At 46.5% G+C, this 26,812-nt stretch overlaps 1 protein-coding gene across 1 annotated transcript in view; it reads right to left on the reverse strand.

Annotated features, from left to right (window-relative positions):
* The window catches only part of TMEM178A (transmembrane protein 178A), a 464,669-nt gene that overhangs the window by 300,427 nt on the left and 137,430 nt on the right, over nt 1-26,812 (reverse strand). Inside the window, exon 2 of the mRNA XM_040350749.1 lies at nt 8,314-8,427. Within this exon, the coding sequence (XP_040206683.1) occupies nt 8,314-8,427 (114 nt within the window). The remainder of the gene's footprint in view (nt 1-8,313; nt 8,428-26,812) is intronic.

Raw genomic sequence — 26,812 nt, forward strand, 5'->3', positions numbered from 1 at the left:
GAGTATCTCTTTTGAGGATTTGGCCCTGTATTCTTATGTTGCTGCTAGATTGCGCAAATTTGTGCATTTCGTGCATTATTCAAAAAAAGTCCTGTCCTGTACTACTCTTTCTTGTTTTCTTCGAGCCACCTTTCCACACTTTTTGGAGTGTCAAAGAATTTGGTACCATCTTTCGCCTTTACTCGCAGGCGTGCAGGGTAAATTAACGCATAGTCTAGTTTATGTTGTTGAAGCATTCGTTTGACAGGGATAAATTCTCCTCCTCGTCTCTGCAGGTCTGGGGAAAAGTCCTGATAGAATGAAATTCTCGTCCCATTAAAAAAAATATCTCCCTTTTCTCTGGCCTTCCGAAGCAAAGTCACTTTATCAATGTAATTAAACATTTTAATAAGTAGTGGCCTGGGATATTTATTTGCCGGTTGAGGTTTGAAGGGGGTACGTTGGGCTCTCTCAATACCAAAAAATGGTGAGAAGGATGTAGCCCCAAAGACCTCCCTAAACCATCCCTCCAAAAATGCTATTGCATTGGGTCCCTCGCTCTGTTCAGGCATGCCTATTATCCTAACGTTGTTTCTGTGGTTTCTGTTTTCTAAATCGTCGATTCTTGCGGCGTGTATATCCATCTGTTTACTCATATCAATAATTACTTGTTTAAGGGGAAAAAGCTTGTCTTCCACTGTACTGAGTCTCTCCTCCAACACAGTCATTTTTTCCACAGTCTTACTCACCCTATCCCCCATTGAGAGGAGCTCGCCCTTAATGCCTTTAAGCTCTGCATCCAGGCCAGTTATTGAGTCTCTACAGGCATTAATGGCATGCAACAAATCCCTCAACGTAGGCTCCTCCTCCCTTTCTGTGGGTGCTCCCTCCATGTTGGTCTGAGCTGTCTTAACAGGGGGTAATACAGAAATTTCAGCAGTTACAGTGTTGATTTTTCCTCCCCCTGCCCCTTTAGTACTCACAGTTTTTGGATTGAGCTTTGCAGCAGCGGCTGTGTTGGCCAATACCTGGCCCCTGCCCTGGCTTTTCCGATCCGCTGCCAATCCTATTTGGGCTAGTTTGCTGGCGATAAGGTATTTCTGGCAGAGCATTCCAGTTTGGCCGCCGCCGCTGCTGCCTGACTTTTCGCAGATCGAGTGTTCTTTATCCCCTCCTGGGATGGTTGTGCTGCCTGAATCCTTGTGGAGCGAGTGCCTTGAGCTTGAGCTCCTTCTGGACAATGCTGGACTGGTTGCTTCTCTTCCCCAGACTTTTTGGACATATTATTGCCCCAACTTATACTTTAATATTCCTATAGTGTCCTACTCCTGTTGCATCACCTTGCCATATTGCGAGTACTATATAACAGTCCTTTATAGCTTGCAGCTTACAACAGGTGCCTCTTACCACTGTGCCGTTTTCTATTTGCTGGTAAATCAGGAGGGACATAAAAAAAGAAGGGGGAGAACAATTATTAGCCTGCAAGTCCCTCTATCTAAAAGTATGAGACACAAAAGCACCACACTATTTAAAGACTCTGACGGTCACATTAAAGTGTGGCACCCATGGACCTCCATCCAGTGCTCAATGCCCATGTATAGACCAGCCGTCTTCTCTCCTTGCGGGGATCTCCACACGCCACTACCACAGAGAGACAGAGACACAGCAGCGGGGAGACCCGCTCTCGTGTGTATCCGAGATCTCGCGGGATCTCGAGCAGCTCCGTAGCCTCGGGTATCCCCGTGCACCCCACGATCCTCCGCACGGCTACAGACGTCCCCGGTCTCCTCCAGCCTTGAAGCCGCTCCTCGCTCCCTGGTCCGACCAAGCAGTCCAAAGCCCAGAGGCTGAATGAAAAATACAGGTGCCGTGAAGCATCTCAGTGCATCCACAATACCTGTGAGCTCCTGGATACCACCCAGCCAAGCTCAGGCTCAACGGCAGCAGCAGTAGCACAAGACGGCTCAGCGGCTCAAAGTACACCAGGTAAGTCCTGCGTAAAGTTCATAGGATAAGCTTGGATCGCCAAATAACAGAAAACATACTGTTGCCCCGGGGTTCCTTATAGAACATCAAAATCTCAACTTTGAGGGAGTAAGAGATCCGGATTTGGATGTATTATCTCGGCATGACTCTCAGTGTGGTGGGGGGGGTGGAGGATCTCACACACTCACTCCAGTACTCTCACTCCCTCCTGCATCCGGCCACACCCCCCCTCTTAGTTCAAACACTTTTTTTTTTATATTTAATCGGCTGGAATATTTAACATTGGGCGGAAATAGCGTCCGGAACGGCCCCCCCATAACCCCTCCACCCCGCTCATTCAAAATAAGCGGCAAGCACAAACCCCCCCGCTTATTACAAAACGTCTTTACTACGTAAGAATTACTGCACAAATAGCGAGCGTCAATTCCCCCACCTTATTAAAAAAAACGTTATTTATACTTCATTTGCGACGAAAATAGCGGCCGTCAACAACATAACCCCCCCCCCGCTTACCCACTTATTAACAACATTTCTTTTATATGTAAAAATGTATTACAGCACAAATAGCGTCCGTCAACACTACCCCACCAGACCAACCCCCCCAGTTATTACATTTTTTTTATACTTAATGTGCGGGGAAAATATCGGCCCTCAACACCAACCCCACTCCCCCCCGCTTATTAAAAAAAATTGCAAATTGTCCTGCGACTTGGGACTGGAAAGTTGCAGGATAAGTCGGACCCGATGAGAACCGTTCATATCTGTGCAACTTCAAGTCACAGCGACTTCTCAGTAGTCCCTGCACTACTTTTGTCCCACTTTGATGTGACTTAAGGTTCATAGACCTCCAGAATACACAGGCATTGCTTCAAGTTGCTGCAAAATCGCAGCAAAAAATTGTGGCAGAATCTTGCAACTTTCAGGCTAACGCAGTCTGAAAGTTGCATAATTCTGACGCAATTTTGATGCGACTTAAAGCAATGCCTGTTTGTTCTGGAGGTCTATGGACCTCAAGTTGCATCAAAGTGGGACCAAAGTAGTGCAGGGACTACTTTGAAGTCAGTGTGACTTGAAGTTGCACAGATATGAACGGTACTCATTGGAAATCGTGGGGTACGACTTGTCATGCAACGTTGAAGTCCCAAGTCGCAGGACAATGCAGTATGTCTGCAGTCTCTGATAATCTCGTGCAGTATGTCTGCAGTCTCTGGTAATATCGTGCAGTATGTCCGCAGTCTCTGGTAATCTTGTGCAGTATGTCCGCAGTCTCTAATAATCTCGTGCAGTATGTCCGCAGTCTCTGAAAATCTCGTGCAGTATGTCCGCAGTCTCTGGTCATCTTGTGCAGTATGTCCGCAGTCTCTGGCCATCTCGTGCAGTATGTCCGCAGTCTCTGGTCATCTTGTGCAGTATGTCCGCAGTCTCTGGTCATCTTGTGCAGTATGTCCGCAGTCTCTGGTCATCTCGTGCAGTATGTCCGCAGTCTCTGGTAATCTTGTGCAGTATGTCCGCAGTCTCTGGTAACCTTGTGCAGTATGTCCGCAGTATCTGGTAATCTCATGCCCATTTAGAGTCCTTCATTACTAACAGTGTAATTTTTTAGTTTGTTTGTGCCAATCTGTGAGGCCTCGTACACACGACCAAACATGTCTGCTGAAACTGGTCCGGACATGTTCGGTCGTCTGTACGGCCGACTGGACAATTTTCCGGCGGATCGGACAGGTTTCCAGCGGACAAATGTTTCTTGGCATGCTAAGAAACATGTCCGCTGGAAGCCAGTCCGTCGGACATGTTCGGTCGTCTGTACGACTCACCAGACATGTCCGCTCGGCCGAAAGCCCTCGCATGCGTCAAAGTGATTTGACGCATGCGTAGAAGCATTGACCTTCCAGGGTCGCGCACGTCACTGCGACGGCGCGGCCACATCACCGAGTTCGCTGTCCGCGGGAAATTTGGTCTGATGGTGTGTACAGCCATCAGACCAAAATCCGCTAGCGGACATGTCCGATGAAAACGGTCCGCGGACCGTTTTCATCGGACATGTCCCGTCGTGTGTACGAGGCCTAAGGCTGCGCTATATAACATGATTTGTGATGCTGGGGCTGTATACTCTGCCCTGTGATGCTGAGCTGTATACTCCTGACACTATGAGTGGAAGCAAGTGGAATACAGGGGACGGAGTGGGTGAATTCTATAAGGGGTGTGGCTTATGAGAAATGGGAGGGACCAAATGTAGAGGGGCGGGGTCTTGCGCCCCCCCATCCTAAAACTTCACCAGCCGCCACTGGGTTGACATCAACCTGTTTCAGACTAACAAAGCCTGACGCCCAGTGACGGTGCTCGACCGACTACTGCTCCATCTACCCAGCAACTCTGATGGTAGCTCGTTGCTACCCTTTCTAAACCAGCTCCATGAGTGGCAGCCAGTTTGTCAAGCATGTCAGAATCCTCCTAAGCAACTTGGGCATCAAACCCCAGTCAGTTCTCTGGACATTCCTTCCAAATTAGAGCAGCCTCAGCTGCCTCCCAAAAGGGAGTACAAGACCACGTAATCAAGATACTAGGCTGATGGAAGTCTGCTTGTTTTGGCACATACATCCCAAATCCTCAGGAAGAAATGGCACAAGCCTTTACCAAGCTGGCTTAATAAATACAATAAATCAATAAAAGCTATTTCCCTATCTGAGTCTTTTGCCCCCTTTTCTTGGCATACTGACCAGACCACCAAGGCACACTTCAGGTCTATTTATGTTGTAAGTCTTGTCGCATGTTTCTCGGTCAGAGGGCCACGACCATAAATTAGAAGGCCAATATGGTGGCCTGAGTTTATGGGAGGAGCCCGGAGGGTATTTAAGCAGTCCACTCACACATGCTCTTTGTCGTTTCATTGTGCGGTACTACACGTCACTGGGCCGACTCTTCCCAGCTCACCTCATGTCCGTGAGTCTGTGCATTCAATCACATTTCGACACCCTCCCGCCCTTCTCTTTTTCAGGGCACTTCTTAGCATATCTTTCTTCAATTAACTACCCATTACTTACCTTGGGTATGCCCCCTTTTCTTGGCATACTGACCAGACCACCAAGGCACACTTCAGGTCCATTTATGTTGTAAGTCTTGTTGCGTGTTTATGTGATCCACATCTCTTGGTCAGAGGGCCATGACCACAGAGGCGTTGCTAGGGGGTGCGGGGGGTGCGGTCCGCACCCGGGTGACACCCACTAGAGGGGTGACACCATCCCGATTTAAAAAAATATATATATATATTTTTTTAGCTGACATGTGGGGGGGTGGCTCCCCCCCGCGACTGCAGCAATGAGCGCCGCGGAATCGGAGCGCCGAGCGCCGCGGTACAACAGGAGGGGGGTTGCGGGGTGACACCGCAGCACCATCCATCCCCTCCTCTCACAGCCACGGGCTGTTAGCGGTGCTCGGCAGTAGTCACACAGGCACAGCCCCCTCCTCTCTGTTTATGTGTACAGAGGGGGACGGGCCGAGGGGACCTTCTGTCCATGTGCCGTGGCGCTGCCTGCGATGATCTGAGGTACTGAATGGGGAGGGGGGGTGTTTGCACCTGGGGGCATTTCACTGAAGGGAGGGTGTTTGCACTGAGGGGGGGTTGTACTAAGGGGGTGTTTGCACTGAGGGGGTTTTCTTTTCACTAAGGGGGGTTTGCACTAAGGGGGGGTTTGCACTGGGGGTGTTTGCACTGGGGGGTTGCACCGAGGGGGTTTGCACTGAGGGGGGGATTGCACTAAGGGGGGGGTGTCTGCACTGAGGGGGTGTCTGCACTGAAGGGGGTCTGCGTAACATGCAGGGGTCCAGAGGTGCAGGTGGCTGTGTAATGTAAAAGGGGTGCAGTGATGCAGGGTGCTGTGTAATGTAAAAGGGGTGCAGTGATGCAGGGTGCTGTGTAATGTAAAGGGGTCCAGTGATGCAGGGGGCTGTGTAATGTAAAGAGGTCCAGAGGTGCAGAGTGCTGTGTAATGTAAAGGGGTCCAGAGGTGCAGGGGGCTATGTGATGTAAAGGGGTCCAGTGGTGCAGGGGGCTGTGTAATGTAAAGGGGTCTAGTGATGCAGGGTGCTGTGTAATGTAAAGGGGTGCAGAGGGCTGTGTAGTGGAATGCATATATATACTAATTATACTGATCTAATTGAATCTACTGCCCGCTCAATCTAGCTAACTGAAATAAAATGACTCTCTCTCTCTCTCTGAATGCTGCAACACACTACACAAGGCTGACACGCAGGCGGCGTTATATAGTATGGGGCGTGTACCTAATACCCTGAGCCATGATTGGCTAAAGGCACCATGCCTTTGGCCATATATGGCTCTCTATGCTGAGGGCGCTGTGATTGTCCAAAGCATGCGGGTCATAGTGCATGCTTGGCCAATCATCAGCCAGCAATGCACTGCGATGATGCAGTGAATTATGGGCCGTGACGCACCGCTCAAATTTGGCACGAACGGCCCATTAAGTTCAATCTTTGTCAAACGATCGAACAGCCGATGTTCGAGTCAAACTTATGTTCGACTTGAATTCAAAGCCCATCACTATGCCAAGGATGTCATTATAAGTGTGGCTTGTGAGTGGTATAAAATGCAAGGCCACCTATAGTCCCTTTTGATCTTCCTGGAGCCCAGCCACTATACAGAGCTTACATACCGTTTCATCTCTGCTCTTTTATTTCTATATGCTCTATAATATTATTTTAGATTTCTATGTTAGGGTTTTACTTTTAAAGAAGACCTTTGCTTCTGTGAGCATTATGTTTAATATTATAGCTGTTATTATTTATATTGTCACTATTAATTTTAGCATGGCTTTAACAGAATAGCACATTACAAGAACGGAAAAGGTATATATATTTTAGGTAAGGAGAATCCAAAAACCCCCAATTTATTTAAGTGTGCATTGCAATAAAATAATGCAGGCATACATTTTAATGCAACGCAGTGTGTTACAATTTGAAGCAACATGTCACAATGTGCTACCACACATAGGGGGTTATTTACGAAAGGCAAATCCACTTTGCACTACAAGTGCACTGCAAGTGCACCTGAAAGTGCAGTCGCTGTAGATCTGAGGGGGACATGCAAGGAAAATTTAAAAAGCAGAATTTTTGCTTGCTCATGATTGGATAATGAAATCAGCAGAGCTTCCCCTAATTTCAGAGCTTTCCCTCAGATCTAAAGCGATCTACAGCGACTGCACTTACAAGTGCAATTTCAAGTGCACTTGTAGTGCAGAGTGGATTTCCCTTCAGTAAATCAACCCCATATAGTTGAATGAATGTCATTTAAAAAAATATAGCTGCGGCATCTGTCAGCTTGCAAAAATCAAAGACAGGCTGACAGATGCAACACCTGTAACTCCTGAGTGCAGAAATAGGCTCTTTGTGTGAATGAGGTCTTACTATATTTTTTTTCTGCCTTACATTTTGATTTTATCTCGTAGAAAGGGATCCAAGACGTTGGGGGTTATTTACTAAAGGCCAAGCCACTTTGCACTACAAGTGCAAACTACAATTGCAAAGTGCATCTAAAATTGCACTGAAAGTGCACTTGGAAGTGAAATCGCTGTAAATCTGAGGGGTAGATCTGAAACGAGGGGAAGCTCTGCTGATTTTATCATCCAATCATGTGCAAGCTAAAATGCTGTTTTTTATTTTCCTTGCATGTCCCCCTCCGATCTACAGCGACTGCACTTCCAAGTGCACTTTCAGTGCAATTTCAAGAGCACTTAGCACTTGTAGTGCAAAGTGGATTTGCCTTTCGTAAATAACCCCCAGTATCTGCAATCTCCTCCTACTCTGAAGATGCAGCTGCACTGAATGAACAGGAAACATTCTGTGCAGAGACCTCCTGTTCATTCATAAACTGAGGACATGGTAAACGTTTATTATGCTTAAGTTATGAATGAACGGTACGGGTAATCGGTATTTGTGTTGCAGATTCAATGCATCAGTAATATCTGTTGCAAACAATTAAAAAAAAAAGTTTTAATGGTTGAAAATAAGTTTTCTCTCTAACACAGAAACGCACATAAATACATATACATAAACACAAACACACATGTATTTAGAAATTGTGTTTCATTAAGTGTATCCTCTTCACCTGCACAACTGCTCTTTTTTTTTCTTAAACAATATTTTTTTATTGAGGTATGTTGTTTACAATAAAATAACATAGTTCAGCGTCAGTATACATAAAAGGGAAAACAAAGTCAAAAAGAAAAAAAGCACAACTGTAATAACCCTAGAAGTTACCATGAAAACAATTTATGACGCACATGTATTAAAGCAACCACAACTGCTTTCTTGTGTCATTTGAAGTATCCTACTTACGTAGAAGGTGCCACTCATCTTGCTGAATAGTTCTGGTCAAATTGAATGGAATATTCCTCAGACGAAACGGCTGAGAGAAGTGATACTTGATAGCTGTACATTTCTGTGCAATCCCTTTGAAGAGAAAAAGCAGCTGTTTCAATGTAATGCAATGTTTTAATTGTGGCTGGTTATAAGCATCTGATTTTTAACTGCTTCTGAAAGAGCAATGCCCCAATAATCAGTAAATTTTCTTAACCGATATTATTCTTGTCACATATATTATAACACTATCAGGATCCAATATTTAATTTTTTTTTTGCTGCCCTGAGTCTCTAGTGCAGGGGTCGGCAACCCGCAGGTCGCACCCGGCCCGCCACCTCTGAATATGGGCACCCAGCCCGCCACCGCTGAATACAGGCACAGGGCCAGCCACCGCTGATTACGGGCACCCGGCCCATGGAGATTTTTGCCACTGTCCTCTTCATTAGACAGCGGCGAGCGGCCAGTATCACAGGGCTGGATGGGGGCGGGAACTGCTGGAGTAAACTTTTATATTAAACAGCAGGTGATTGGTTGCCAGAAGATCCTAGCAACCAATAACCAGCCTGTTAATGTGAAAACTTAACTTCAGTAGTTCCCACCCCGTCCAGACCAGTGATGTCAATCTCTGATGCTCTGCTCTCTGTACACCTGTGTAAGGTAGGAAAGTACCTACACAGGGGCAGATCCACATAGATCGGCACTTCTCTCCGCCGGGCGTAGCGTATCTAAGATACACTACGCCGCCGTAACTTTTTTTTTTTTCGAATCCTCAAAGAATTTGCACCGTAAGTTACGGCGGCGTAGTGTATCTTTGGCGGCGTAAGGGCGCAGAATTCAAATAGCTGTGATGGGGGCGTGTTTTATGTAAATACGTCGTGACCCGACGTAAACAACGTTTTTTTTTAACGGCGCATGCGCCGTCCGTGGGGGTATCCCAGTGCGCATGCTCGAAATTAAACCGGAACAAGCCAATGCTTCTGAGGGTGACGTCATTCTACGCAAATCCCTATTCGCGAACGACTTACGCAAACAACGTAAAAAATTCAAAATTTGACGCGGGAACGACGGCCATACTTAACATTGAGTACGCCTCATAATAGCAGGGGTAACTATACGCCGGAAAAAGCCGAACGCAAACGACGTAAAAAAATGTGCCGGACGTACGTTTGTGGATCGCTGTAACTAGCTAATTTGCATACTCAACGCGGAATTCTACGGAAACGCCACCTAGCGGCCGGCGGAAAAAATGCACCTAAGATCCGACCGCGTACTAAGACGTACGCCTGTCGGATCGATCCCAGATGCTGTCGTATCTTGTTTTGTAGATACAAAACAAAGATACGACGCGGGAACTTTAAAATTATGCGGCGTATTAATAGATACGCTGGCGTAATTATTTTGTGGATCTGCCCCACAGTGTGGGGTGGGAAGTGCAGAGCAGAGGACAGAAGAGACTACAGTGGGGGGGTGCAGGGGACAGAAGACACTATAGTGGGGTGGGGGTGCAGGGGACAGAAAACACTATGGTGGGGAGTGCAGGGGACGGAGGATACTACAGTGGGGTGGAGGGTGCAGGGGACAGAGGATACTACAGTGGGGTAGGGGGTGCAGGGGATACTACAGTGGGATGCAGGGGACACTACAGTGATGGAATGCAGGGGACAGAGAATGCTACAGTGGGGTGGGGTGCAGAGGACAGGGGATACTACAGTGGGGTGGGGGTGCAGGGGACACTACAGTGGGGGTGCAGGGGACAGAGGATACTACAGTGACGTGTGGGGGGTGCAGGGAACAAAGAATATTACAGTGGGGTGCAGGGGACAGAGGACACTACAGTGGGGGGTGCAGTGCAGGGCACAGGTGAGGCTGCATAGATGAGCACAGCTGGGCCCTGCATTCTTTATGTAGCACACTCCTGAGCCCTGAGGCTCTCTGGGGACCCTGATGTAAGGAAGGGGCTTTCTGGGGACCCTGATGTAAGGGGGGCTCTCTGGGGACCCTGATGTAAGTACCTAGGATCCTGATGGCTTTATATGGACCCTGATATAATGGGGGCTCTTTGGGGACCCTGATGTAAGGGGGAATACGCACTATATAATATATATATATATATATATATAAACAATATGTGTATGTGTGTATATATATATATATATATATATATATATATATATATATATATATATATAAAATATTATACACACACACATGTATATTATATACATGTGTATGCCCGCCCAAAGCTTATGACTTTCTTTGTTTTGTTGCTATGGGCCCCAGATCTTTTGTAGACCTAGCAATGCCCGTTCCAGAGGGTCATTATTTCTGGAGACAGAGATGCTTTGAATTGGGTGAGGAGGATACAGGAGTGGGGCAGGGTGATAGGAGTAGGAGCATAATTATAATAGAAAAGATATATAGAAAAGAGGGGTTTGTGGGACTTTAAATGAGGGAGCGCTACGTCAAAGGGAATAATAACATAAAGATTAAATTACAGTACATGATTTATTTATTACAATCTTAAATACATGTCAGATATTTTGTATCAAATAGGTAGTCACAAGGCTTACTCTAAATATGCTGCTCATAGCATGCAATACAAAAATAAAAAACAGACATAGCAGATATACATGGTAAAATCAATCAATTAAAAAAACATATGAAATATAGACAGGTGACTGTTGGCATCTAGTGGCACTCTACGTGTTTGCCGTCATTTCAGCCATTCATCAGGAGTGTTATAAAGTAGTATACTGGAAATAAAAATAAACAAGGATAAATAATAATGCCTTATGAATAGGGGAGGACAGGGACAGGATGGAAACAGTTGGGAGACTTACTATACAGCCTCAAGACCTGGTCCGGTATCTGCCAAGGAAAAAGGGGGGGTTCGGGCATGATGTCTCCCCCGGGGTTGAGACGGGGAAACCCTCCAAGGACGGGGAACAGTGCCCAAGATATAGAAAAGGTGATGAAAGTAGAAGGGAAGGGTTTGGAAACACACTGACATAAGGAGGTACAGGGTGACATAAGGGTAAATTAACTGAAAGAAAATGCTGTGACTGGCAAGTAAACAGTTCTTATCTGTCAGTGAGCAACTCAGCACTGGGTTAAATTTCTTACAATGTGCAAATAACAATTGTGCTAAGCTGCATGCCCCACCTGTGTAACGTGTACATGCCTTGACAAAGGTCCTGTTTGCCCTCAAAAATTATGTTGGTGATTGTCATTATGCAATTTGAGCTGTACTTTATTTTAGAGTGTTTGCTTTTTTTCTTCCTATGTTGTAAGTAGCGAGAGAGGGAATTGGATAGAGTGAAAGTGATTTATATAGTAAAACAAAAATGTAGGGGCAAGATTAGGACTTATCGCAGCAAAACATAAATCCAAACAACCTCCATACAAATTACATAAATTAATCATGACATTTTAAAAATACTAAATGTTCATCCACTGGTTGAATACAAGAATTGATCAAAATATAATATGTATAAAAATAAAATTAATTATATTATATGTATAATAACCAAAAAATCATATTGATGAAAAATTTAATAAATACAATTCTACACAACACACAATTCCTTAATAAGGATCAACAAAAGGTCACATAAGATATAACGGATGATAAAAATGTGTATACAATGGTTTACACTCTTATATTATTTTATAATTTAAAAAGTGTGAAGTATAATAAAGCTAATTTATAGACCATTAGTGTTTATCCAAACAATACCTATGCATCCATATCATATACACACAAAAAATCCATGTATGTAAAAAAAATTAAGAAAAGGATATTTAATTAGCGCTATCAAATGACCCAACATGAGCAGAAAAAGATAAAAATATACAGATAAAATACTCTGAAGAGAAAACAAAGGAGAAGATCACTAAAGAATTGTCTGCAAATCTGCTTTTAAAGTTAGCGTCTAACCTGTGAATCCATGAACTCTCAGCTCTTTGATATTTTAGTTATGTCAGAGGAGAAAGTGTTGAGGAACTCTATGGCCGCGTACACACGACGGGTCCATCTGATGAGAATGGTCCGACGGACCGTTTTCATCGTTTCACCGCTGAAGCAGTCTGATGTGCGTACACACCATCAGTTCAAAATCCGATCGGGTCAGAACGCGGTGACGAAAAACACAACAACGTGCTGAAAAAAATGAAGTTCAATGCTTCCAAGCATGCGTCGACTTGATTCTGCGCATGCGCGGGTTTTGAACCGATGCTTTTGTGTACTAACCATCGGTTTTGGTCAGCGGTCCATCGGTTCGATTTTAAAGCAAGTTCTCTAACTTTTGTCCGAAGGACAACAGACCGATGGGGCGTACACACAGACGGTTTGGACCGATGAAACTGAACTTCGGTTCGTTTTCATCGGTTTGAACCGATCGTGTGTACGCGGCCTTAGTTCAACAGAACCATCTTCTATAAACCTACGGTGCTCCCCCACTCGCTTGTGTAAAGTGTGCTTGTTTCTTCACACATACAATAGACTGCAGGGACATTGTAAACAATATACAACATATTGGCTTGAACAATTGATAAATTGTTCAAGCGCATACAGTAACTATTTATCTTTTATCTGTAAAAAAATATAAATTGGCAAGTGAAGCAGTTGTGCTTTCCTGAGACCAAGACATGGCAGCATACATATGATATAGTTCCACCCCTATATCCACCCACAGGACTCGTTTAACTCTCTATAAAAGTCTGACTGAGAGCAACCTCCCCCATTCTCCTTTTTGTCCTCAAAAGATCAACACCTACAGACCGTTAAACTCAGGATAAGCCCTTACCTGCCGACTATGTCGAAGTTCCGTCTGGGTTCAAGCCTCTCCCAGTGCGAAGTCCCACATCTTAGGCACGCTAAACACACAGACAAGGTTGGGAACCCCTTCTGGTGGTCTTCTGGGGTCAAGGTGTTCTCTAATCAGAGACGACAGTCCTCGTAACTTCCATAAGCATGAGCCTACCGCCACATAATCAAGACCACCGCACTATCAGGTAAAGGGCCAACTTTTGGTAAGTAAGAAGACGCGGGAGAAAACAGTGCATCGAGCCCTGACGAGCGTGCCTACTTATCTATTGCAACCCGGCCGCTCACACCCGCTCAAGGAGGTTCAGATGCCCTCTGGATCATCAGGATTTTTTTCAGGGCAGAAAGTGTCTCCTCCAGTCCTGGCAGACCCCAGTACAAAGGGCGCAAATGTACGCTTAAGACGTACGCACACAGCTTCTCCTCTGAGGGCTCAGTGCCCGAAAGGCAAATGTTGGTCATGTGGAGACGACCCTATGCCTGGAAAGCTACTTTGCAGAAACTGCTTCAGGCAGCTTGCCAGAGACCAGGAGTATAAGAGTCAGCAGGTGTCAACCTTGTTCAAGAAAATAGTCGCCAAATCCCTGGCAGAATGTTCCGGTCATCTCGGGCAACCAGGGACAGAAGTGGACCAATAGTGTGGGCACTACATCAGGTCTAAACCATTTAACCCTCTCTAACTGAAGGGGTACCAGGCACTTCAGGGGTGACTCCAGCCCAGCAAATTAGGCAGGCTGGTTCCCCAGACCCAGTATTACAGCCAACCTTTCAGGCAGAGGGAGATGATATTGGCTGAGGATCCTGAAGGTTGAGGCTTTGTTTTTACGCTAATGTCACCATTCGTTATGGCAGTAAAGTGGCACTGGAATGGGGGGATCCAGAACCTCCTCCAAAGAAGAAGAAAACCTGTTATCACACACAATACAATCTGATTTTAAATTGTGTGACAATCGCTGTACAATATGCATTAGGTGCCGTTATCCTTTCAGGGAACCCCAAATGCCATGCGATTTTGCTGTGATAGTCATGTGGGAAAAAGTGCTTTCAAACATTGTGCAAAGCTGGTCGCCCTTAAATAGAAGCAGGGGCTTCTTTTTGCACACGTAGGGCAACCAAGTGAATGGGCCACCCCCATGCGAGTTGCAACATTGTGTACAAATTGCTCTTTGAAAATTGCATAGCAGAAACACTGGTCCCCTCTATGTGACAATATCAAAAAAGTGACCTAAGCACAGATTGCTTTTCAGTGCAATAGCAGATCCTGCTGCAAGTTTGAACAAGCCTAAAGCCCTGTACACACGATCGGTTTGTCTGATGCCCGGGGGACCATGCCCCCTGGGAGGAGGGGCATGGTCCTTGTCACACTGCGTCCATCCCTGTCATCCCTCTCTGTACTCGTGGCACTGCGTCCCTCTTTGTCCTCATCACACTGTGTCCCTCTGTCTGTCCCCAGCGTCCCTCTCTGTCCTTGTCACACCAATCTTGTGTGGGCCCCATCGGTTTGTTTTCCATCGATGAAAAAAAATAGAACATGTTTTAAAAATTTTCTATGGATAAAAAACATCAGGCAAACCGATCTTGTGTGGGCCCCATCGGTTTGTTTTCCATCGATGAAAAAAAATAGAACATGTTTTAAAATTTTACTATGGATAAAAAACATCAGGCAAACCGATCTTGTGTGGGCCCCATCGGTTTGTTTTCCATCGATGAAAAAAAATAGAACATGTTTTAACATTTTCCTATGGATAAAAAACTGATAGAGTTCCACACAGACGATCGTTTTTTTTTCTATCGGAGAAAATTCCACGCATGCTCAGAATCAAGTCGACGCATGCTCGGAAGCACTGAACATTTTTCTCAGCACGTCGTAGTGTTTTACGTCACTGCGTTGGACACGGTCGGATTTTTGACTGATGGTGTGTAGGCAAGACTGATGAAAGTCAGCTTCATCGTATATCCAACGAAAAAATCCATCGAATTAGATTCCATCAGATATCCGATCGTGTGTTCCATAGGAGGAACCTAAAGAAACAGAAATAACAGAAATAAGAGGCCTGTTTCAGGAGGAATGGGAAAAAGGAGAGAGAAAAATAGGATTTTTGTACTCACCGTAAAATCCATTTCTCCGAGTTCATGGACGGACACAGCAGCCTTTGACCTTATTGTATATATCCTTCCTTCCAGGAGAGTTAGGCAGAAAAACAGCACTTTAAGTGTTAACAACACTTTCCTCAGTACAGCTCCTCCCAGGGGGCATGGTCCCCCGGGTATAACCCACACTCTGCCTCAACAGCTCCAGTTCGTAACAAGCAGTACAAACAAAGGAGGGGTGGGTGCTGTGTCCGTCCATGAACTCAGAGAAATTGATTTTACGGTGAGTACAAAAATCCTATTTTCTCTTCCGTTCATGGACAGACACAGCAGCCTTTGACCTTAGGGACGTCCCCAAGCAGTGTCAAAAAATTAGAGGGGTGGGAAAACAACACAGCAAACCAAGCCACACCCCAAACAAAAAAACGGAGTTTCCCAACGGAGAAACTCCAACCTTAAACTGCCGCCTGTAACACCTTGCGGCCGAAGGAGGCATCCGAAAATGCACTCACATCCACCTTGTAAAATTTTGAGAAGGTGTGGATTGACGACCAGGTCGCTGCCTTACACACCTGTAACACAGACGCTTGATGACGGAAAGCCCAAGAGGCACCAATCGCCCTGGTCGAATGGGCTGTAACCTGAAAGGGAGGCGCCCACCCCTTCAGGGCATAGGCCTGAAGCACAACCTGTTGGATCCACCTAGAAATGGTGGTCGACGAGACCGCCAGACCTTTTTTAGGACCATTCACCGACACGAACAGTGAGTTCGACTTCCGGAACGGAGCAGATAAGTACACACGTAGGGCTGAACCACATCCAGGGAATGTAAAGAGGCCTCCTTCAGGTTTTTCGGCCGAGGACATAAGGATGGTAGCACAATGTCCTCATTAATGTGAAAAGCCGAAACAACCTTTGGGAGAAAAGACGGCTGCGGCCGCAGCACCACCTTATCCTCATGGATGACCAAGTAAGGAGCCTTGCAGGACAAGGCCGCCAGTTCAGACACCCGTCTGACTGAGGTAATTGCCACCAGAAAAACCACCTTCTGTGACAGAGTCAACAAAGGGATCTTTCGAATGCCCTCAAAGGGAGCTTCTTGAAGCACAGAGAGGACTAAATTCAGGTCCCATGGGGGCAGTGGAGGACGCACAGGAGGGGCCACATGTCGGACCCCCTGCACAAACGTATGCACCAAGGAGTGCGCTGCCAAGGGTCGCTGAAAGTAAACAGCTAGAGCCGAAATCTGACTCTTGACCATACTCAAGGCGAGAGCCTGATCCACTCCCTGCTGTAAGAACAGCAGAATCCGGGACACCACGTATGTACGGGGGTGCCATCTCATCTCCTCACACATAGAGATGTAAGCCCTCCACATACGATGGTAAATCCTCCGTGAAGTAGACTTCCGTGCACGCAGCATGGTAGAAACCACCGAGCCTGACAGGCCCCGGTCCTTCAGTACCTGGCTTTCAACAGCCACGCTGTTAAAGCCAGTGACTGTAAAGCAGGGTGGAAGATTGGACCCTGCGACAGAAGATCTTCTCTCAGGGGTAGACGCCAAGGGGTGTCTGCCACCAGACGCACCAGGTCCGCGTACCAGGAGCGGCGCAGCCAATCTGGGGCGATCAGGATTGTTGGAATCCCTTCAGCTTCCATTCTGTGCAGCAGGCGAGGAAGAAGCTTCAGAGGAGGGAAGGCGGAAATTAGGTGATAGTGACCCCAAGGTGCCACCAACGCGTCTGATGCGTCCGCCCACGGGTCCATTGACCTGGCCACGAACCGTGACACCTTCCGATTGAGAGGGGACGCTAGAAGGTCCACGTCTGGAGTGGCCCACTTTTGGCACAGGCTCTGAAACACCTCCGGGTGAAGTGACCACTCTCCTTGGTCTAGTGTTTGGCGACTTAGGTAGTCAGCTTGCTGTCCAATGGCACGGCAGAAACAACTTCCCGGTCCGAAGCACCGGAGACATCAGCCACCACACCAGGGAGGACTTGACCAGTTGACTCAACTGAATCTGGTAATCCAGAGATGAAGGGAGCTTGTCCCAACGTGACAGAATTTCCTTCTGTAGCACCCGGGTGTGGAATTGGACATACGGAACTGCCTCGAAAGAGGCCACCATCAGACCCAGAACCCTCATGCAGAATCGAAGAGATGACCACTTCTGGGTCGACAACTGTTGCACCGCAGATTGCAGTGTCTGAAATTTCTCCTGTGGGAGAAAAACTCTCGCCTTTGCGGAATCCAGGACTAGTCCCAGGTATTCCAGTCTCTGAGACGGAACCAACACTGACTTCTGGATATTCAGAAGCCAGCCGAACTCTTGGAGAGTCTGACACGTGATAGACACGTCCTCTTCTAACTCTGAGCTTGAGGAAGCTCTCAGGAGAAGGTCGTCCAGATATCCTACGATAGCGATCCCGCGCTGCCTCAGCAGGGCAAGGATCGGGGCGAGCACCTTGGTGAAAACCTGTGGTGCCGAGGCCAGGCCGAACGGGAGAGCCACAAATTGAAAGTGGTCCTCCCCGATTGCAAAGCGCAGAAATCTCTGGTGCTTTGTGCATATGGGAAGATGTAGGTATGCGTCCATGATATTCAAGGACGCCATAAAGTCCCCCTGATGGAGCGCTGCTATTACTGAGCGAATCGACTCCATCCTGAATTTTTGCACTTCGACAAAACAATTGAGGGCCTTGAGGTCCAGGATTGGATGGACCCCTTCCTTTTTGGGGACTACAAACAGATTGGAGTAAAACCCCTGAAACCGTTCCATCGAGGGAACCGCACAATCACTCCCCTGACCAGAAGATCCTGGACAGCCCCTGACAGATCCTTCTGGCGATCCAGAGGAAGCTGGAGGTTGGAGGGAAAAAATCTGTTTGGTGGAAAAGAGAGATAGGGACCTTCATGCGGAAGCAGGTTTGTCTGCAGGCTTGTTAGGCTTGCGGTACCAGGTGCGCTTCTGCCCTGCAGCGGGGGTCTTAGCACCCTGAAAACTTTTTCCTGCCGCACTGGGCGGGCAAAAAAAAACGCTTGGGGTAGTAAAAGAGGGCCCTTGCTTACCAGACTGTGGCATCTTTTATGATGTCATCTAGGGATGCCACAAAAAGCCGTTAACCCTTAAAGGGTAAATCAACCAAGGCCTTCTTTGAGGACTGTTCCGCAGACCAACACTTTAGCCACACAAGGCGACATAGTACCACCGCGTAGGCAGAGGCCCTGGAGAGCAAGGGGGGCGTATCCAGGGCCGACTCACAGACAAACTTCAGACCCTGAACCAATTGTTCAGCCAGGTCCACACAGGTCTCTGAAGCATTTTGCGCTTCCAGCTCCTGTAGCAAGAACTTTGCCCGTTCAGTAAGTGTCTGTGACACCAGAGCCCCGGCCAAAACCGGTCTTACTGCCGAACCCACTACTGTGAACATGGAGCGGGCCACAGCCTCCACTCTCCTTTCTGCGGGGTCCTTAAAGGCAGGAGCCCCTTACACAGGCAACGTGGTGGCTTTGCTCAATCTGGACACGGGAGGGTCCACTGACGGAGGAGAGACCCACTTTTTCAAAAAGTCCTCCTCAAAGGCATAACGGGTCGCAAAGTATTTTGGAACAGCAAAAGCTTTCTGTGGCGTATCCCATTCCTTGTACAACAATTTGCCCAAATATGGAATACAAGGAAACACTTTTGCGGTGCGGGGTGGCTTGCGGAACCCAAAAGGGACCGGCACATCCGATGCCTCTGCCAAACCTTTAAGTTTCTGAGTATCCCGCAGAGATAAGAGCTTCAACAAAGTCCTCCTCACTGTCCGTGTGGGTTAAGCCCACATCATCTGACATGAAATAACCAGAGCCAGACGCAATAGCAGGGCCTGATTCTGTGTCAGAGACATCCCCAGAAGCAGGCTCAGGGAGGGGGCGCTTTTTACCCCCCTTCTGGCCACTTGTCGCTTCAATCCTGGCGAGAAACGCCTCAAGGACTGCCGTCATAGCCTCTACAGAGGCGGCAGGGGCATTAAGGGTTAACTCAGGCATTGCTGGGGCAGAAGCTCCTGGTTCAGGCTCCATGTTGCCCCACCGCTATGCCTAACACTGCAAGGCAGAAAAAAAAACACCGGTCACCTCCCGGCTGCAAAAAAAGAAGGCAGGGGACCCCCAGGGAACTCACCACCCCACCCGGTTGCAGTGTGAGCTGAAGTGCTGGCTGCACTGTCCCTCAGGAAGTGATTCGCGGGCTTTTGCTGCGCTATTTCAGGCACTAGATGCCAAGACTTTTCCAAGATGGCCGCCATCTGAGGTAAAAAACACCATGCGGCTACAAGAAAATGGCCACCGAACCTACTTACCCATCCTGCGACCACCGGCTGGAGGCATTCCGGACAGAACCAATGTCCGTTAAACAGCATGGCTGTTGGCCAGACACACTGTGACAAGGCCATAGAGAGACTGGTCATATGTGTGCCCTGGAACCGTAGTTCCCCGGCCACCCCTGGAGCAATGGGGCATGTCATGGACGACCCAGAGCTGAGCTGAGGGTCGGCACACACTCGATGGCCGAACATGGGGGGATTACAAGAGTCAAGACCCAGCCTGTCACCCAGTCGGCAGTTGATAGTAGAATCACAGGATTAAAAAAAGCAGGAACAAAACAAATTAAAGCTTGTTTTTCTGCCTAACTCTCCTGGAAGGAAGGATATATACCCTAAGGTCAAAGGCTGCTGTGTCCGTCCATGAACGGAAGAGAAATCCTCCTCAACTAATAGGTTGCAGAAGTTGTATCCACTAACGGAGGAGGAATGTGACTCCTTTATCTAACCCACCAACGGTGGATGCGGCAGTCACCAGACTGACCAAGAATGTGACACTTCTGATGGAAGACTCTTCCTCCTTTCACGATATCCTTAATTGACGCATTGACATGTACTTTAGAATGTTTTACATCACGGCAGGTGGTGCTTGTAAACCCACCATTGTTTTAACATCTGTAGCAAGTGCTATGCGAGTGTGGGCAAGGAACTTGGAGTATGCGATTAAAACCAGCTGCCAAAGAGAAAAGTCATCAAGGCTCTTGATGAGATAAAACTCTCAGCGGGCTTTACAGGTGAGGCAGCTATAGACATCATTCGATGGTCATCCAGAGCCATGCTCGGCTCAGTCACAGCCAAAAGAGCACTGTGGCTAAAATCCTGGATGGCTGGCCCATCCTCAAAGCAGAATTGCTGTAAACTGCCCTTTGATGGGAAAGAAACTGGAAACTATCATCTCCAGGGTTACAGGAGGAAAATCAGTTCTTCTGCCCCAAGTTCGAAGAGCCAGAGGGGGCAACCATCCAGGGGAGCGCCAAACAGGTACTGGGATTTGGGAGGCTTTCGCCCATCCAAGAACTTCAGAGGGCATTGGAGGGGTACACAGTCAACCTTCGTAAGATCGCAGAGAGCCAAGACCCTTGCGGCTCCCCAAGATACCCAGAAGACCTTTTAACACCAGGCCTGCCCAGGAGGCAGTTGGAGCCAGGTGACTCAAAGTGACCCAGGTCCGGCACAACCACTGCTGAAAATGGTGGTTTCAGTCCACAGTGGCGAAAGGCCATGTAAGAAAAGAAATGGCTGCACATCCAGGAATTCCGAATGCCTTTTATTGTTAAAAGTGATAACACCAAAGACACCAACACAAGGTTACATAGATGCATTTCACACATTAATTTTGTGCTTAATCATTAGCAATGGCAAGGCCATTATTGGTTGTTCAAACAGTAGCTTTCAGAACTACCTCAAGAGGCTGAATCAATTTATATGGATAGACTCAAGATGGAGTCTCTCCATACCATAAATCCAGGTAATTTAACCATGTTACTGGAGGATTTCAATGGACTTGCAATATGCCTATGAGCATGTCCCGATCCTTCAGTCATACCAGCAGTTCCTCAGTTTCGAGTTGAGGGGTAGGTTTTACCAAAACCAGCTGGAGCCTATGCAGAGTATGCTCTACCTAGGGGCCCAATTCAATACTCAGGTGGCCTCAGTTTCTTTGCCACCCCAAACTCCCCAAAGTCAGGGAGACGTTCGAACAGGCGTTGACTGCACCAGTGATGTCAGCATCCCAGTGCATGAGTCCTCTCGGGACAATGGCTTCATGTATTCCGATGATCCTCTGGGCTCACTGGAAATTCAGTTTTCCAACAAGGCTTCCTGATTCAATGGAAGAGTTTGTCTAGCCCAGCCAATCAGGATCTCCAGCAGGAGGCACCAGAGTTTCTGGTGATAAAAAAACTGCTAAATGACTTAGTCTATTAGGGCTGCAGCCATGGATAATTGTTGCCACAGGTGCCAGCACAGCAGGGTGGGGCACCACCTGCGAGCATCTCAAGATCCAGGGCAGGTGGAAATTTCCCACTCAGGGCCTAGTTTCCAATATTCTGGAACTCCTACCAGCATTCATGACATTGAACACTTTACTGCCACACATACAGGGTCTGCCAGTCCTACTCCATCTGGAAGAGGGGGGGGGTTTCCTCACGCTAGGAGAATGAATATAAATGAATTTCAAATGAATAAATGAATAAATAAATAAATAGTGAGTAATTCCAGCAGCAACGCTAAATATGTGATATACACGCAAAAAGTAAAAAGAAAAAAGATGAGTTGCGCTAGGAGTCGCAACTTAATGCGAAAATAATATAAATAAATAAATACATAAATGAATAAATAAATAAATAAAGTGCTAGTGCAAAAAATAGCAAAAATGATGCCCAAACAGTTATGGAAAAACCTTTCGGAGTAAATACAACAATCTGCTATTTGGGACCAAGCGCTTAAAAAACTTTGTTAGTCCATTAGAATTGCATACTAATCAATTGTTAAACAGTCCCAAATGAGAGGGGAAATCAACAGCAGAACCCCAAAACATATGAATGTCCAAATAGATGGGCAAAAACAGTTGCAGAGTAATGAAATAATCCAAATGTTGAACAGCCTCTGGTCTCTGGTCAGAAGAAACATATATTCCCACCGAGAGGTAAGTAAGGGTGTGCTCTTACCAGATCCACGATCATAAAAAGCGTGTCAATCCACTCAGGTCATGGAGAAAGCTCGGTCACAGCTGACAGGCAGAATATCCTCTCCAATGTGTTTAACGGCTCCACATCCATCCGGAGAACCAGGGGAAGAAATAGGCTCAGAATGTGAAGTACCGTCAAATATTTATTAAAAATTGTGCAACATATACACAGCGGTACATATAATTTAAAATTAGGTTATCCTTTTGGGAATTGTTCTTGTCTTCAATAGGGATTTACCTACCTGTAATACTCACAAATGCTGGTTAAATGGTAATGTAATTTCTTTATCACCCACTAGAGGGCTCTCAATGTGATATGTTAGATCTATTAATTTAAAAAAAAAAATATGTTTCTGACCTTTGTGATTTTAATGTATTAAGAGAATAAGGATGTCAGCCAACTGTGATTTTTCTTTCAGATATTAAAATCCCTGTTTTGGCTGATATGATATCAATTTGGGTATAATGTTCATGCTGCTAACTTTCTGGCGTTCCTAACAGATGCTATTAAGTGGTGACATGAATTTACCCGTTTTTAGGTTAATATGGTGTTATCTGTTGATGTATAGTAAGAACATACGATGTGACAGACAGTGACCCTTTAACTAAAATATTTATATGAAGTGAATGGTGGGATGTCTGTTGACCATCGAGAATATCCTCATGAGGTAGGACCTTACCCTGCTGACATAGGATAGTCTTATCTATCTCACTGGCGGTCTTACTGGTAGGAGGTTCCGGGTCGTTCAGATCCTCCCCACTTCTGGGTTCATGGATCCCGCGGCCGTTCCTGATTGGAGGCTGCTAGCTGAGAGAGAGGCTTGGTTGCCTGCTCTGTAGGCATTTAAGGCTGATGTTCAGTGCGTCGCCCGTGCCCTTTGACAACGCCATCTGTGGCGAAATCGATCAGGGCGGAGCCACGCATCGAACGTCATTGCGTTTTACGTGACCCCGGATGCACGGGCGTACGTTTTTTATTTGTATCTCTTTGCTTGTTTTAGCCGGCCATTTTTAAATTATATGTACCGCAATTTTTAATAAATATTTGACGGTACTTCACATTCTGAGCCTATTTCTTCCCCTGGTTCTCCGGATGGATGTGGAGCCGTTAAACACATTGGAGAGGATATTCTGCCTGTCAGCTGTGACCGAGCTTTCTCCATGTCCTGAGTGGATTGACACGCTTTTTATGATCGTGGATCTGGTAAGAGCACACCCTTACTTACCTCTCGGTGGGAATATATGTTTCTTCTGACCAGAGACCAGAGGCTGTTCAATATTTGGATTATTTCATTACTCTGCAACTGTTTTTGCCCATCTATTTGGACATTCATATGTTTTGGGGTTCTGCTGTTGATTTTCCCTCTCATTTGGGACTGTTTAACAATTGATTAGTATGCAATTCTAATGGACTAACAAAGTTTTTTAAGCGCTTGGTCCCAAATAGCAGATTGTTGTATTTACTCCGAAAGGTTTTTCCATAACTGTTTGGGCATCATTTTTGCTATTTTTTGCACTAGCACTTTATTTATTTATTTTTTTATTTATTCATTTATGTATTTATTTATTTATTTATTTATATTATTTTCGCATTAAGTTGCTACTCCATCTGGACCACATGGCATCAGTGTCTTATATACAGCGACAAGGTGACACACACAGCCGATCCCTCTTGAGAGAGGTGGAACCAATCATGACTTTGGCCCAGCAATATCTCCCAGATTTGAGGGCCATATATATTCCAGGCTATCAGAATTTGGAAGCGGATTGTCTATCCGGACAATTCAAGGATCCCAAGGAATGGTCCCTTCACCCCGAAGTGTTCCAAAGGATCATCCACGAGTGGGGGTACCTGCAACTGGATCTGTTTTGCCTCATCAGCCTACTACAAGGGAAACCGGTTCCTCTCACACTACCCTCATCCATTAGTGGAGGGGACACATGCCTTTACCAATCCTTGGGTTGGGCAACTAGCCTATACCTTCCCTCCAAATTCTTTAATCCCAAAATCCCTGAGGAGATTTTTGACAGTCATCACAGGTTTTCCTTACTGGCCTCACAGACCATGGGTCTCTCTGGCAATGGGTATCAGCGTGTGCACACCGATCATCTCCTCTTGTCTGAGGGAGATACACTACATCTGCAACAATCACGACTAACCTTAGTGGCCTGGAAATTGTAAGGCAGAGGTTACAAGAGTTAGGATGTTTTCCAGAGGAGATTAGAACTTTACAAAGTTCTATGAATGGGTCAATCAATGCCCTCTACTCCAGAATATGGATTAGGTTCACAAGCTTTGCAGCTGGATGTCAGTTTGACCCTAGTGACCCAAATGTATCTTAAATTCTGTCTTTTCTATAATCTGAATTGGATTTGGGGCTCAGTTTGCTTAAGGTGCAAACTTCAGCCATCTTGGCTTTTACCCAAAAGAAATGGGCAGCAAATCTGCTGATGGATCACTTCATGAGAGAGCTACTTGGACTATGCCCTCCCAAGAGAAATAGGTTCCCTCAATGGGTCCTGGCAGTAGTCCTCAATTTTCTAGCAAACCCTCATCGTACTCTGACAGAAGACTGTTCTTTATATGAGATCTCCTTAAGCCCTGGTTCACACTGGGTACGATTTGGAACGATTTGAGATGCGATTTGACATGTCAAACCGCATCTCAAATCGGCGGCAATTGTCGGCAATGGCACTGTCCTAATCAGTGCGACGCCGCATCTGCGATTTCAAAAAGTAGTTCCTGTACTACTTTTTGCAATTTCGGGCCGCGATTTACATTAAATTGCGGCAAAATCGCAGCCGCGGAATCACGGTAAAATCGCGCATTTTACCGCAATTTTGAATTCGCAGCAGTGTGAACCTAGGCTAAAATCTGCTTTTCTATTAGCCATGATTTCAGGGGAAAGTGTAGACTCCAAAAATTTGGGGCTGCGGAACCTTATTCCATGTTCGTTCCAGACAGGGTTGAGCTGAGACCATTGGATCGTTTTTGTTCCAAAGAGTGGCATCCATATTTCATCTTTCCAGTGAATGGGTGCTTCCAGCCTTCCCAGCGGAATCAGATGCTGATCTGCATAACTTGGACATTCCAAAAGTCCTCAAGGCCTATCTCCAGGCTACTTCTACATTCAGAATCATGAAGATTTAAAGATTAAGGGGCCTCGGACAGAACCATCTTGGCCTGAATAGTAAAAATATTCACCAGGCATGGAGAGCCGGGAAGGATCCTCCAGAGGTGGTTAGAGCTCATCACTCAACCAGGGTGATGTCATCTTCTTGGACGGTACAGGCAGGGTTGTCTCTGGAGACAGTCTGCAAAGAGGCTAGCTGGTCATAACATTATATGTTCTTAAAACACTACAGGGTGGATCCAGCAGCTCTTACTACAGTAGAGTTTGGGAGGAAGTCTATCCAAGCTTCTATGTCTTTTTGTTGAATAAAGATTACGTTTACAGCATTAAACCCCCCCTCTCAAAAGCTCAACATTTATCATATGTATGCTGCCATGTCTGGCGTCAGGAAAATGGAAAATTGTATCAAATACTTACCGTAATTTTCCTTTCCTGACGCCAAGACATGGCAGCATACGAACCCTCCCTCTGATATTTTTGCTTTATACGGAGAATGGGGGAGGTTGCTCTCAGTCAGACTTTTATAGAGAGTTAAACTAGTCCTGTGGGTGGATATAGGGGCGGAACCAGTGCTTTAACTGGGCCGGTACCGCCACTTCCAAAAATGGCCCTGGAGAGTACCAGCACCTCTCCGTGCGCCCAGTACGTGGGTTTCACGTACCGGAACGCAGCCCCAGGCCAGGAATATGATGATACGGCCCGACGGACCTTTTAATCAGGCCCCCGGGTGGAGAGCTAGCTACAGCATTGTAGTGGCTGGCCGCTGGGCGAATTACATCGCGCACCGTCTCCTCCATAATAGTCATTGGCTGGGCCGGCCATCAGCTAGTGGAGGGGGGCGGGCCGTGTGCAGAGTACGGCTTGAGCCGTACGTGCAGGCGCAGGCAGGGAGTTGACCTCACGTTAGATGACGTCAACTCCTTTCCGCGCGCCTGTGAGGAGCGATCAGTGCGGCGTGGTGGATGTGAGCGGGTGACTGCCCCTCCTAGGACGGTGCAGCAAAGTGAAAAATCAGTCATCGGACTTTGCTTTGGATCTGAAGTACAGATTCTGTACTAATGGTGAGTGATGTTTTGTTGCTATGGCTGCTCACAGACTGATATGTATATTCTATACTTCTCCTATCTATTTTCTGTGGTGTCTGTCCCTTGTCATGCTTTGTGCCCATTTTATCTTCTCTTTTTTTAGTTTCTGACATCATCAGCTGGTTTATGTAATTTTAGCAGCAAAATCAAATGTTAGGTTTCGTCTAAGAAAGGGTTTGTAAAATATATATATTTTCATGTTCAGTATTGGGGGGGGAGCACCGGCGCCTAATAGAGTACCGGCACCTCTTTTGGCCCACTTAAAGCACTGGGCGGAACTATATCAT

This window comes from Rana temporaria, chromosome 4 (genome assembly GCF_905171775.1).
Source record: "Rana temporaria chromosome 4, aRanTem1.1, whole genome shotgun sequence".
NCBI classification, from domain to species: Eukaryota; Metazoa; Chordata; class Amphibia; order Anura; family Ranidae; genus Rana; species Rana temporaria.